The sequence below is a fragment of the Chrysemys picta genome, chromosome 11 (assembly GCF_011386835.1).
Source record: "Chrysemys picta bellii isolate R12L10 chromosome 11, ASM1138683v2, whole genome shotgun sequence".
Classification (NCBI taxonomy): Eukaryota; Metazoa; Chordata; order Testudines; family Emydidae; genus Chrysemys; species Chrysemys picta.
The window spans coordinates 23,317,112-23,330,426 of NC_088801.1; the positions used below are offsets into that span (position 1 = coordinate 23,317,112).

A 13,315-nucleotide genomic window follows, 5' to 3' on the forward strand; every position below is an offset into this window, starting at 1 on the left:
GCCAGTTCCCAGCTGTATTTCTGACCCCTTACTCTTAACAGTCAGCATATGACAGAGTGGCCCAACGCCATCGTAATTTGCACCAGGTGACCAACCCTTCACACAATGGCCGGAGGACTGCAAGAGTGCACAGTTGAGCTTTATGCCCATTTCCATCTCCCTCACAACTTGTGCCGTGTGTATTTCCAGGATCTGACCCATTATGTTTATTGCATAATAGCCTGATTTTTAACACAGTAGATGTAAACTTTAAATGTCAAGATTTACTTGCACAGGGGGTGAGGTGAAGGTAAAGTCAGAGCACCAGTTGTGGCTGCCTTGGCCCTAGCTGCAGCCCCAATATAAGAGAGAAGCTGTTAGGCTGCTTCATATCTTATGTCAACTTAATACACACTCTAGTGGCAATGGGTTCCATACCCAGCTCTTGTGAAAGTCTAATCACTTGTGGATATGAGTCTTCCCCTGTTTGTTGACAGTTTTATTTTTTCAGCACATCAAATTTCAAGTGCATATAGTACAAGATACTACCAAGTTGACAAAGAAAAGATCTCTTGTTTTCTCTTACTATAATAGTCTTCTCATGTCTTCTTTTTTAATCTGTTATCCCATCTGTCCTTTGTCTAACTTGCATTGTAATCTCTTTAGAACACACATATAACTTAAAACATGTTTGTAAAACACTATCTATAGCTCTATAGCTATAATTATAGCTCTTCTATGGCTCTGAAAAATTTATAAATGATAATGAAGATTTACTACAGCTAGGGCAGCATTAATAGTAACTGACATTTATATAGCACATTTCATCTAAATTAATACCAAAGTGTCTCCCATTCAAGAACTGACCTAGTCTGACCCTGCTTTGCTTGTGATCTGAAGGTGGTATGGCTGCAGATGGACCAATAGAAATCAAAATGTTGACAAGCAATACAAAGTATCAGCAAAGAACCTACAAAACTCTTCCAGTTATGCTTACTTGCATTTGAAGGTCCATGGACAAAAAGATTATGTTATTGAAAAGGCCATTTTTGTTTCTGTGCCCCCCTTCCTCATTTTTAAAAATGAAAAAAAAAATAGCAAAACCACAAATTTAAAGAATTATGTTACAATAGAATTAAGAGTCTGAGTTAAACAAAAAAGACATTATAAGGTAATTCTGAGTCACACTGGATTTAACTCACTGTGTTGTACAAAAGTATGGCAGCACATATGGGATGTAAAAATCACCTACTGTTCTGCATCCCTTGTAATACCTATGCACAATGGAGTGACAGTCTTGTAAGTTTAAAATTATTGTAAGATAGTTATTTTTACATATATACTGTATCAGACTGTAAAACTATATCAATTAAAAAGTAAGTGATACAGTAGTATTATATCAGGGCTGGTACTGACACTACAGAGCACAACATGGAAGCCAATCTACATGCATGTGGTTAGAACTACCTGAAGACTGCCACTGGGAAAAGGATGGGGTCCGTCAATTTCCTGTTCTAGACTCCCAAATCAGTGACTCCTTCCTCCTCTTTCCAGTGTTTGACAAGAACTACCGTCTAATCCCTTCGCTAGGAAAAGCTGACAAGAGCTATTTTTAGCTCAGGAAGAGGGAGCAGATCTGTGATCACAGGACCTCATCTGTTCTGTCTTCATTCCCTTTTCCTGGGACCACAGCACTGATAACAGACAGAAGAGATCCCTGTGAAGTAAGTCAGAGTAGGCATCTCTCTAACAGTTTTTGGGTCCCCAAGCTGAGGAAAGGAGAGACAGGGATTTACTCCAAGAGGAAGATAAGAGAGGGAAACTGTTCCTCTTCCTCCCCCTTAGGAACAGAGGGCAGAAAGAGCTTAAGTAATGCAGAGAGGATAGGACTTCAGGGAAACTGGAGAGGGACACAGAGGAGAGACACTGGTGTACTGAAGATAAAGGAGGGAAACTGCCTCCACTCCATATGTTCTGGCTAGAAAAGACATCCTGTGGCTTTGTACATCTTACTTTGCAGAGTCCTGCCAAACCTAAGTTCATCCCTGATCCTATCAATAATTAGCAAAGATGTGCACTTATACTAAGTATCTTCAAAAAAATTTCAAATAACTGTTAAAGATGCTGTGCTTTTTGATAAAGCAGTTCTTAAATGCAGAATAAGGTCATTTACAACTTATTTTAAACAAATATTATGCATATATAAAATGGAGTATTTCACACCATTCAAGTTTTGTTTCTGTATCAAACAGAGTATTTTCTGTTACATTTTCTACTGCATCAGAATGCACTCTTGACTATACCTTCATTTCATGTCTAAATATGTCTATTTGGAGTAGCAGTTTCTCTCATTTAGGGTGTGCATGCACCTTTGGTTAATAACCGTATAAAAACATAATGGGATTTGCTCAAGTGAAATTTTATATTCTGCAGTCACATGGCCCTGTTCTAGGGTCAAATACGGTATAATAATGTATTTTTATTTTGTCCTATAATCACAATATTAACTTAAAATAAAGACTCTTTTACATATTACAATCATATTGCTAACAAGACTTTTTTTGTTTTCAGAACATCTCTGCCACATAGCCAAATAAAAATTGCATCTCTCGCTCTCTCTCTCTCACACACACATACACACACGTACATAAGGGATAAAATCACCTTGGTAATTTTGCCGTCAGAATTTCTAGATATTTTTTCCAACATCTTGGCAAAATTATGCATTTTAAAAAGACTGCAGGCATTCAAATGATTGTCAGTCATGCAAATAATCACTTACTTACACTGTATGAGTTTGGTCTGGATAAAGCAAATTACCATTTGAAAATAACTCAAAAAACACTCTGGGCTAAGAGCTTGCTTTATGAATCTTAGCTTGGCCACAATATTTCTTAACCTTTTTCTCTTCAATCTCCATTCATCTAGATTTCACTGTAATAATACAGTCTAAATTAATAAACTGTATTCAGTTGCCATGGGTGCATTCAACATTATTTAAAACATAATCTTGTAAAGAAATGGCAAATAGTGGATGCAGATAAAGCCCCCAAACCCAAGAACTTTATTCAAAGTTATGGAAAAGTTTATTTTAATGCTCCTGTCTTTTATGATGATATTGGTTTTTGTCCAGACAGCATAATTATAACTCATTTCTAAATATAGTATTTAAATGAAAATTAAAATATATATCAGCAGGTTCTATTCATATAAATATGGAATGGATTTTTAAAAATGTGTTTTTCTAATAGGCATGTCAACAAACTATGAATTGTGTGTGCATACAGTTATGTGCACATGCATAATAATATTTATAGACATTGCTGAAATTCTAGCCTTTAGATTCAATTTCAAATGTAACATCTGTAATGTAAGAAAGCTGTCATTCCTCAGAAAGACAAGATTCAATAACAATTACAATTATTAATTAAAAATAATGTATATTAAAAGTTAATGGAATCTGTAACAATATATTTATTATGCCTGCATACCCAAGGTCAGGCACTCATAGTGGGATTTTTAAAAATACTTAAAGGATTTAGGAGCAGAAATCCCATTGAAAATGCCCTAATTTTCAAAGGTTCTAAGCACCCACTGCTCTCAATGGCACTCCAGAAAATCAGGCCACAGTGATGTAAGAGCCTAAATTTGGGTTCAAAGGCTTAACTTTAGGCATCCATGTTTACAAATCTTGGTGTAGTGCTTTAGAATCCTGCTATCCTTTCTAAGCCTTAAAACAAATCTATACATGTTAACAAAATTTGCTAACCTAGTCTTAGTGTTAAATGATTCTTCCTTAGAGAAACCTTCCACAAATAGACAAATCCTTTGAAATTATTTGTAATGTGCTAGCTGGTCCATGTTGAAGGTTTAAGGTGTGAATATTTAAACAGAATGGAACTTGAAATAAAATCAAACCCCAAACTCCTGCATAGCCATTTAAGTTTCATTACACTGTTTCCCATCCTTATCAGCAAAAATGCAGAACCCCCTTCATGTTATTTTTAGGAGCAAAGTACAGTTTTGCAAACTGATTGTCTCTAGCTAGAGTAAGCCCCATTGAAGCAAATTGAGGAGGAGAGTTCCTTCCGATAGAAAAAAAACAATTGTGTTAGGTTTAATCAGAAGTTAAAAGAATCTACATTATGTTCCCTTTGAGCCACATAACACAACCTTTGCTAATTTCAAGATGGGTTCTGCAGTAAGGGTAATAAAAAATGTCCTTTGTACTAACTGAGGTAGAGTGAAGAGGTACTATAACTGCAGTTAACACCAAAATTATGCAAGTCTGATCTACATTAATGAAGTACTTTTCACCTACCTGTAAGCAATAAAACACAGAGGTGGGGAAGGGAAATCCCACTACAGCATACCTAAGAAAATATAGTTTCTCAATCACAGATTAATCACTGTCACTATTCTCTGGAATTTTTTTTTCTCCTTCTCAACACAAACACTTATATAGGTTTGAATAAAGAGAGTAGATGGCTTTTCCAAATAAAACAACCTAATAAATTACCATTGGTGAATTATCTAGTCAAATAATGTCTTCTATCTTTGCCAAAAATAAGTAGTTCCTCCTTAACATCAAACTATCCTTCTATGACACGTACTAACTATTGACCTGCTTGGCAAACCTCCTATTGATTTCATTGGTGCAGTATCAGGTCCTAATGTGAGTACCATTAGGTTATTGAAATACTTTTGTAAATGAATGGATTTGACATAGAACCAAATTCCCTAATTAACAATGCTTGAACTAATCAGTTAAAATTTAGCAGCAAGGGCTATCAGTTTAGATAGATTTGAAAGAAGTTATGACATAATATGGAGAATGGAGTCAAATGTACTGACCTGCTCACATCAGGAAACCTGATTGGAAAGTGAAGAACTTGGCACTTTGGTCTGATTATTTTTTCCAGATCCTTAGGCCTGTGGTCAGGAATCAGCTTCAGAAATTTTCCGATAGATGTAAGAAATGACTCCATATTGAAAGCAGAGTTGAACACCACAATATCAGCAACCAAACTGTAAAATATAGCTAGAATTAATGCAATGTTCTTTAAGAAAAATCAGAATTACTTTAAAGCCAGATTAATGTAGGATAAATATTGTGAAACTAACTGGCAAAGCAAGAAATCCAAATTAAAGGTTGGGATTCCATCATGTCAGATGAATAAGAGAAAGTGTCAGCCTTAGTTTAAATTTATTGGTTTCTGTCAATATGTTTAATCTTTTAAACATTATTTAACAATTTTTATTAAAACCATCTTTTAAAAATTGAATTATAAATGTTTATTATTATTAAATTTAAGGATCACAGCCATTCTGATATTTTGAGAAAATCCACTTTTATACGTGGGTCAATTTTTACTCATTAGATTGTAAGAATACTTTTGCTGCTATTTGCACTTATCATGAATAAATACATTAAACAAACTATAGTAGAATCCCCCACAACCCTTTTTGCCCCTGAATAGTTCAGAGACATCTACTGAGACACATAACCTACCTTTGGTTAACCAAGATTTTCAGTTAACTGGAACACAGATAAATAAATGTCACCCTGATTCAAAATATTTGATATCTTGGAAATTTTTATAAAACAATAAACATATAAAAAGTCATAACATCATAGATTAATCAATCACGTATATATATATATTTTAAAAAATAATTAAGATGTAATTTTGGTACATTAGCAGAAGATAGGACATGACACCAGAAAACATTTTGTCCCTGAATGTTATCAGTAGAACCAATATTTTTGCAATTTTGTTAAATTATGTGTGTGTGATTTCCTTGCTAAGGTTTTCAGTCTGGAGAAAAGGAAAAAGTATCAAACAATGAAAAATTGGGAAGTTTATCTGGAAGTGCTGACACAATCTTAACTATATTGGCACAAATGTAATATTATAACAAAGTTAAATATTAATATAAAAATTAAGTTTATGGCTAGTAGATTTTCTCAGTATGTCATATTGTAATACTGACCTATAGGCCCTAAGATACATTGAGGACATGTGTTCATAAGTCACTGGACTGGTGAAAAGTATATTTGAAGTGAAAACCTGTCATTCATCCTCACAACTCACACTGCTGTCTGGCCAAGAAAGAAAATGGACAATGCTCATAAAAGCAGAAGGAGTCAGCAGGAAAAGCGAGGAAACATTTGAGAGAGAAATAATCCTTTTTAACTAGACTATTAGAGTTGAACTACTTTTTAAAATCTCCCATTCCTCTCCACCTATGACTTTTTGCCATTTGTTTTTCTCAAGTTAAAACAACTAGTGAGTCAGTCCACCTCTTTGAATAGACTTATAATAGACATTCAAAACAAAAACTTTTCCCCATTATATAATAAAGGCCTGCAAATTTGTATCTCTGCTTGTTTTGTACATTAAAAATACTAGGTCTTATCTACTCTGGTTTTTGCTGGAGGTTTTAAGTGTGACTGGCAAACTGGAGGTATCCTATCATCACAAGAAACTGAAAAAAGCAACAAAGTGTCCTGTGACACCTTATAGACTAACAGAAGTATTGGAGCATAAGCTTTCATGGGTGAATACCCACTTCGTCAGACGCATGTGGTAGAAATTTCCAGAGGCAGGTATAAATATGCAGGCCAGAATCCTCAGGATTAAACAAAGACTGTGAATGGCTAGCCAACTACCAAAGCAGTTTCTCCTCCCTTGGTTTTCACACCTCAACTGCTAGAAGAGGGCCTCATCCTTCCTGACTGAACTGACCTCGTTATCTCCAGACTGATTCTGGCCTGCATATTTATACCCGCCTCTGGAAATTTCCACCACATGCGTCTGACGAAGTGGGTATTCACTCATGAAAACTTATGCTCCAATAAGCTGTTAGTCTATAAGGTGCTATATTGTTGCTTTTTACAGATCCAGACTAACACGGGTACCCCTCTGATAAGAAACTGAAACCTGAGCAACTAAAAGGGAAGGAATATTAGTCATACTATTTAAACTTTATCAACACCTATGTAACAAACTCCTGACAAATACTTGGGAGAAAAGCTCTCTTTCCTAAAGATTAACACCACAAAACAGACTTGAGAAAGCTCCCAGCCCAGTTATCTTGTCCTCCAAGAAGTCTTTGAACAAAAACAGAAGACAAGACTTAGCGTTCCTGATATTTCTAAGGTTAAAAAAAAAGAAACAGAAAAAAACCTTAAAATATTAAAAACTTCAGACCTTCTCAAATATAATATAGAAGGGGGAAAAAACCCACAACATTATTTTTCCTTTACAGGTGACTGCTAATAGACAGAAACAATGCAGCTAAAATATAAACAAGATTTGTTCTCTTTTACCATTAATAAATGTCCTCTTGCAGAGCCAAAAAAATGTTCAAAGTATGTACATTATGCATTTACATTTATGTACAGAGGCAACTCTAGACTAAAGAAAACATGGAAGCAAGCATTCTTAGAGGTCTTTTCCTAATTAAGAAAAAGGTCCTGTAATATAAAAACTCAGAAAAATACAGCATTTACAATACTGAAAGAAGTTAAAATACTTCTTTTTTAGATATTTCCTTCTTCAGCTTCGCCACCCAACACCATAGTTTTAGATCATTAAATTTCAAAATGGCTGCTACTGTTTTCAAAATACATTCCAAGTACTGTACAGCCATTTCACTACATTTTCACAGCATTGCTTCTTAATAACTGAAGCATCTTGAAAATGCAAAGACAGAAACAGATCTAGAAAATGCTCTTGTATATATGAAGATTATCATTTGGGAAATCTGAATATTAACTGGCTCATTTTACAAAGATGCCAATATTTTATATGTATTTAAAAATATTCAATCTATGCTTCTAATAAGTCTCCTAATTACAAATAGGTGAGATATAGATCAACCAAATGAATTTATTTCAATTCAAACCAATTCAGCTTTGCAGATTCACTTAGGTTTGTACAGTGTCTAATCACAAAGCTTTTCAGTGTGCTGTTATTAACTTCTTTCATTAACTTAGATTCAGGAAATACATTTGTTTTAAGTAACAATAAAGGACCACAGCCTTTAAAACGTCTGGGTATTTTAGCACTGCACAATTTCTGAATACCAAAAAAAAAAAAAAAAAAGAAATTAAGGATTTATCTGATATGTTTACTGCTCTCACTCCTTTAAGACAAACAAACAAAACTGCTGCATTATGTTTTAATTTTTGTTTATTCCCCTGAAAACTCCTATTTTAATTCAGTTGGATGCATTAAAATCTATAGCTCAGCAAGAGCTGATTAACTGCCTCTCTGCTAAGTGTACTTGAGCTACAGCATCTTGTTTGTGATGAATAGGTATGAATTGAAAATTAGCACAATTTACAGGTGTAGCATGGTAGTCCTTTAGCACACAGGTAGACTTGAACAATAGCTTGAGATGAGCAGTACTTTACTTGTTTCTGCCAAAGCACTTGACTTAGCACCTCCTTGGGACTGTATATATTTGTATCTCAGTTTGTAACAGTGTTGTTGTTTAAGTAGCGCAGGACTCCTCAGGTTTAAAAATGCTTAAAAGATGCCATTAAATAACACATAATGGTATGAGAAACACCTACCATGAAAGAATCTGGTTGTATCCATATTGGAAATCTCTTTCCTGGCACTTCTGTACAGGATATGTCAACTGGTTCTCATGGAAGTAAAGGACCTTTTTCAATTTGCCAAAGTCAGGCCGAAGGGCAATAAGTTCAGTCAGGTTAAGCACTGAGCTTGCAAAGAGGATCCTAAGAAACAAGGAAAGTAGTGTTTACTGTCTGTGAGCATGCTCAAAAGGGCCACCCTTTACCCTTCCTCTCTGCCTACCCCTCACAAGAAATACATAACCCCTATAGGGACACATCAATAGCTAAGCCTTAATACCATGTAGCAGCATTCTAAGTTTTGATCTCTTAAAAAGCAGCTGCTAAGAACTCAACTAGAAAAGCATTGAATCTCATTGGTCTTCTCAGCTCAGTTACAGAGAAATGCAAAATAAAAAAGCTAGATGGATTTTATTGAAAAAGGCAAGAAAAGCTGTATCTGAAGGACAAATGGAACAAAGATAAGGCTGACTGGGGAATACTCTGCTTGCCAGTTTCATTACACTTTACTTCTTTATGCAACCAACTACTGAAATTCAATATATGAGCAGGAATGGCACATGTTCATGTTATGACATAAACCTTTTTGATTTATGCAGTATACTTATCTGGTGTGGTCTTTTTCTCGCTCTCTCCATCTCTTTTCCCATTTTTATTAAGCATCCTACATAACATTTTTTGTTGTTTTGTTCCCTGCTCCCCAATACTGCCATAGTACAGTTACCATTTTATAGTCCATAAAATTGTTCATATCCTTCAAATTATATATAACTCAAGCCCAAAGAAAATTAGCACACTGATTTCTTGCCCTTGATATAACTTAACAATCAATCAGAAAGTTAACTTACCTAAATGAGTAGTGTGAAATTCTGGTCCTACTGAAGTCAAAGGCTAACCTCAGTTTGACTTAATGGGGCCAGGATTTCACCCATAGTATATAAGCTGATATCTAATGTTTTCTGGTAGCAGAATCTTGATGTATACCACCATTCTGTGTGGACCACATATCTGTAGATATTTGTACGCATTCTAAATTCCTCAGCACCACGGCAAATATTTGAAATCAAGTATTTATTTCAAATAAAACATTAAGCTTTCATATACGATTATAGACACACTATGTTCCTCACTAATTTGCCAGTCCATCCTTCATTCTAATGATGCAAACACAATGTTTGGTTAAAGAGTTTCTTTTCTGTAACCTTTGCCAATTTTCCCTTAAAAAAAAAAAAAAAAAAAAAAAAAAAGATGAATTAGTGTTAAAAAAAAGTGCTAAATGGACATAGTGGAATGATAATCTTCTGTTTGCAGTGGTTAACTTACAAATTTTCCAATTGCCTGAGGTAACTAAATGTACCATAGCATTCCCAAGATATTCACTCTATTAATTGCAGGGGACTGCAGGCAGAACAGAGGTAACATCAGCTTGCAGTGTCAAAAATTTGGCACATTTAATAGGCAACTTGAGAACCTATGGAATATATACAACATGAAAAGCAGCTCCTCCACCCAACCTCATCAACATGACTCAACCCTGACCTGGAAGAATCACCTCTAGGGGTGTGAGAGAATCTACATGTCCATTAAATAACTGGTCTTTCTAATGAGATTGTAAATTAGAGTGCCAAATAAGATGGGGCCCACAAATCATTTGATATAAGTAATCAAATCCTTGTCTCAGGGAGCCACAATTTTTTCACTTGTAGTGACCTGGCCAGATTCAAACCTGAGGTGAAAAGGTTCCTACATGTGTTAGGAAATTTAATGATCATAGAAAAAATACAATCCTTGACCTGAGGAGCTTACATCATTTTAGACACGAGAGAATGAGTGACAGCAACAAACAGAAGTGAGGGGGGGAAGGATAAATAGTAAGATTACATGATTACCTGGATAAATTATAGGCTCATTTTGATGATGTCCCTGAACTCTCTTTTTTTTCTTATTAAACCTCTCTCTCTCACCCCTTTCCCAGGGTAGATGATGACAACCTTCTCGTGGTCTGCCCTGCTATGTGTCAACGCACACCCAACGTCAACAAATCTGCATCTGAATGTCACTCAGTGAAATCTGAGATTGAACAGCAATGGAGATAATTACCCTGCAAAAAGTGATTTCTTTCAGAGCCACTTTAAGAGAACAGTAGGCTCAGCTCTATGAATTTGCCAACAGAATGTCGAAGGTATATCCCCATCTAAAAGATAATATAATCAATGCCATCACCCTTATAGTAAAAAAAAACCTCTCAAGAATCAGGCTGCCATATTGCTGGATACAATCTTGTCACCTCTCTCCATCATTCAAAACATAGCTTTTCCATACGTATCAGATGGGGCATTAAAGATTATGATCCAATAGATGCCAGGAGTAACACCAGACCTTTACTATCTCAATAAGAATTGGCAAGCTAACAGTAGCCAGGGGTAGGCAACCTATGGCTCGCGTGCCAAAGGCGGCTCGCAAGCTGATTTTCAGTGGCACTCACACTGCCCAGGTCCTGGCCACTGGTCCGGGGGGCTCTGCATTTTATTACATTTTAAATGAAGCTTCTTAAACTTTTTAAAAACCTTGTTTACTTTATATACAACAATAGTTTAGTTATACATTATAGACTTATAGAAAGAGACCTTCTAAAAACACTAAAATGTATTATTGGCACGCAAAACCTTAAATTAGAGTGAATAAATGAAGACTCGGCACACCACTTCTGAAAGGCTGCCGACCCCTGCGGTAGCTAATGTGTATAAACCACTGAATACAGACCAGCCTTCTCCCACTTTATCCACAGTGTATTACTCTGTTATATACATCGGTGATTTCAATAGCCACCACACAATGTGGGGCTATAGTAGCAACGATACTCCAGATGAGGAACTTGCAGAATGGTAATCAAAAACATACATCTTCTCTTTGTTGTGAAAAACAGAGGCACTTTTTATTCTGTTTACTGGAACAGAAACTACTATCTAGACTTCTGTTTCCTCAACAACGATGAGTTCAGAATCCTTCAAAACATCTCTAGAACCGTTGTAGGCAATTTTTCAAATAGTCAACTTTGACTACTGAACTTCCAGCATTGGAACCGAACCCCCAGTAATCATGTCACTACCCAAACCGTGATGGAACTTTCAAAAGGAAAGCTGGCTGGGATTCATTGTAACAACTGAGGCCACCATTGATGTTATTCAACCAGAGGCTGAAAACTGAAATTGTTTCACCCAGCTCATTCAAAGGGCCACAAGAAAAAACATCTCCCATAGTTATCAAAAAGGATACACCTGATGCTCGCAACCAGAAACATAAAGACTATTACCAGAACACCAAACGTCTGATGCCATAAACACTGCAACATCCCTACCAGAGTCACCAAATTTAACCCTCCATCAAAGATGGATTGAAACAGTTGAATCTTTGGACGTTACTCACTGTAGTCATAACGTTTGGCTATTATTGCATCATCTTGGGTCTGCAGAAATGTAAAACCTTGAGGTCTTAGCAGATGTGATCACAAGAACACTTCTTATTAACTCAAAAGCACCAGGGGGTCAAGTCTATTAATGCAAAGTGCACAGAGAGTTACAACAGCTCACTGCCCCCCCATCACTGACTTTCACTATTGAGAAGATAAACAAGACCTTCTCACTTACAAAAGCTGGGAAAGATGCAAGACTTGATGGCATCCTTTTAGTATTTATTAAAAACCCTGTAGCCAAGGTACAGAAATGGGGGTAGCACTGTTCTCCTATATCATTCCACAGGGATTCTCCCCACAATCTATGACCATTGCCATTGCCAAGTCCAGGAATGTTACTGAATGAACAAGTTGGTTTCCAGCCAAGTCAAAGGTGCACTGGCCAAGTATTAGTCTTAGCAATGCACACTGAGGTGGGATTCCAGCAAAAATTCAAGATTGGGGCAGCTTTCTTTGACTTATAGGGGGTACCTATGGCACTGTATGGACAAATGCCTTTCTGAAAGCCAGCAAAATTATCCCATATAATGCAATGATAAAATTCTTCTCAGAAGTTCTGACCAATCATACGTTTCATGTTTTCCTTGGTGACCAGATCAGCAGACCATGTACTCTCAATGATGGTTTACCATAGGGACCAGTCCTAGCACCAATCTTGGTTAACATCTATATTAGGGACCTTCATGGAAATTTGCTTATGCTGATGAGACTGTATGATTGTGCAGTCAGAACAATTTACTTATCATAAAACAAATACTAAACAATGACTTTACAACCAAGGAAGGATATTTCTTAAGCTGAAACTAAAATGAAAACCGCACCAAGTCTCTAATGTCAGCATTTCATTTAAGTAATCCAAAGGCTATGACAGAACAGCATGTGGACTTTTGTTGCCAATAGAAAAACACAATCCCAGCCTGAATTATCTTGGTGTGAAAATAGACCGAAGCCTCACATACCACTGGCACCTGAGAAAATAAAGATTAATATAAACCTCATCCAGAAACAGACAGGAAAAACATGGGAAGCTGATGCAAAAACCCTATGAACCTCTTCACTGGTCCTTGTTTAATCTACTACAGATACTGCTCATCCATCTGGACACATAATTCCCACACGTCACTCATTGACTCTCATCTTACCACCACCATGAGAATCATTACATAAAAACATGAGAACATAAGAATGACCAGGCTGAGTCAGACCAATGGTCCATCAAGTATATAAAAGGTAGTTATAAGGAGGAGGGAGAAAAA

The 13,315-nt window shown here is 36.1% G+C and overlaps 1 protein-coding gene across 15 annotated transcripts in view; it reads right to left on the minus strand.

Annotated features, from left to right (window-relative positions):
* Positions 1-13,315, minus strand: part of GTDC1 (glycosyltransferase like domain containing 1) — a 264,103-nt gene that overhangs the window by 121,763 nt on the left and 129,025 nt on the right. For 14 of the 15 annotated variants that reach the window (XM_008172326.4, XM_042860887.2, XM_008172325.4 and 11 more), the window contains 2 exons: positions 8,564-8,731; positions 4,834-5,007 (listed from right to left, as the gene is read on the minus strand). In XM_008172326.4, coding sequence (XP_008170548.1) covers positions 4,834-5,007; positions 8,564-8,731 — 342 coding nt within the window. The remainder of the gene's footprint in view (positions 1-4,833; positions 5,008-8,563; positions 8,732-13,315) is intronic. The other variant, XM_042860888.2, reaches the window with a different exon arrangement.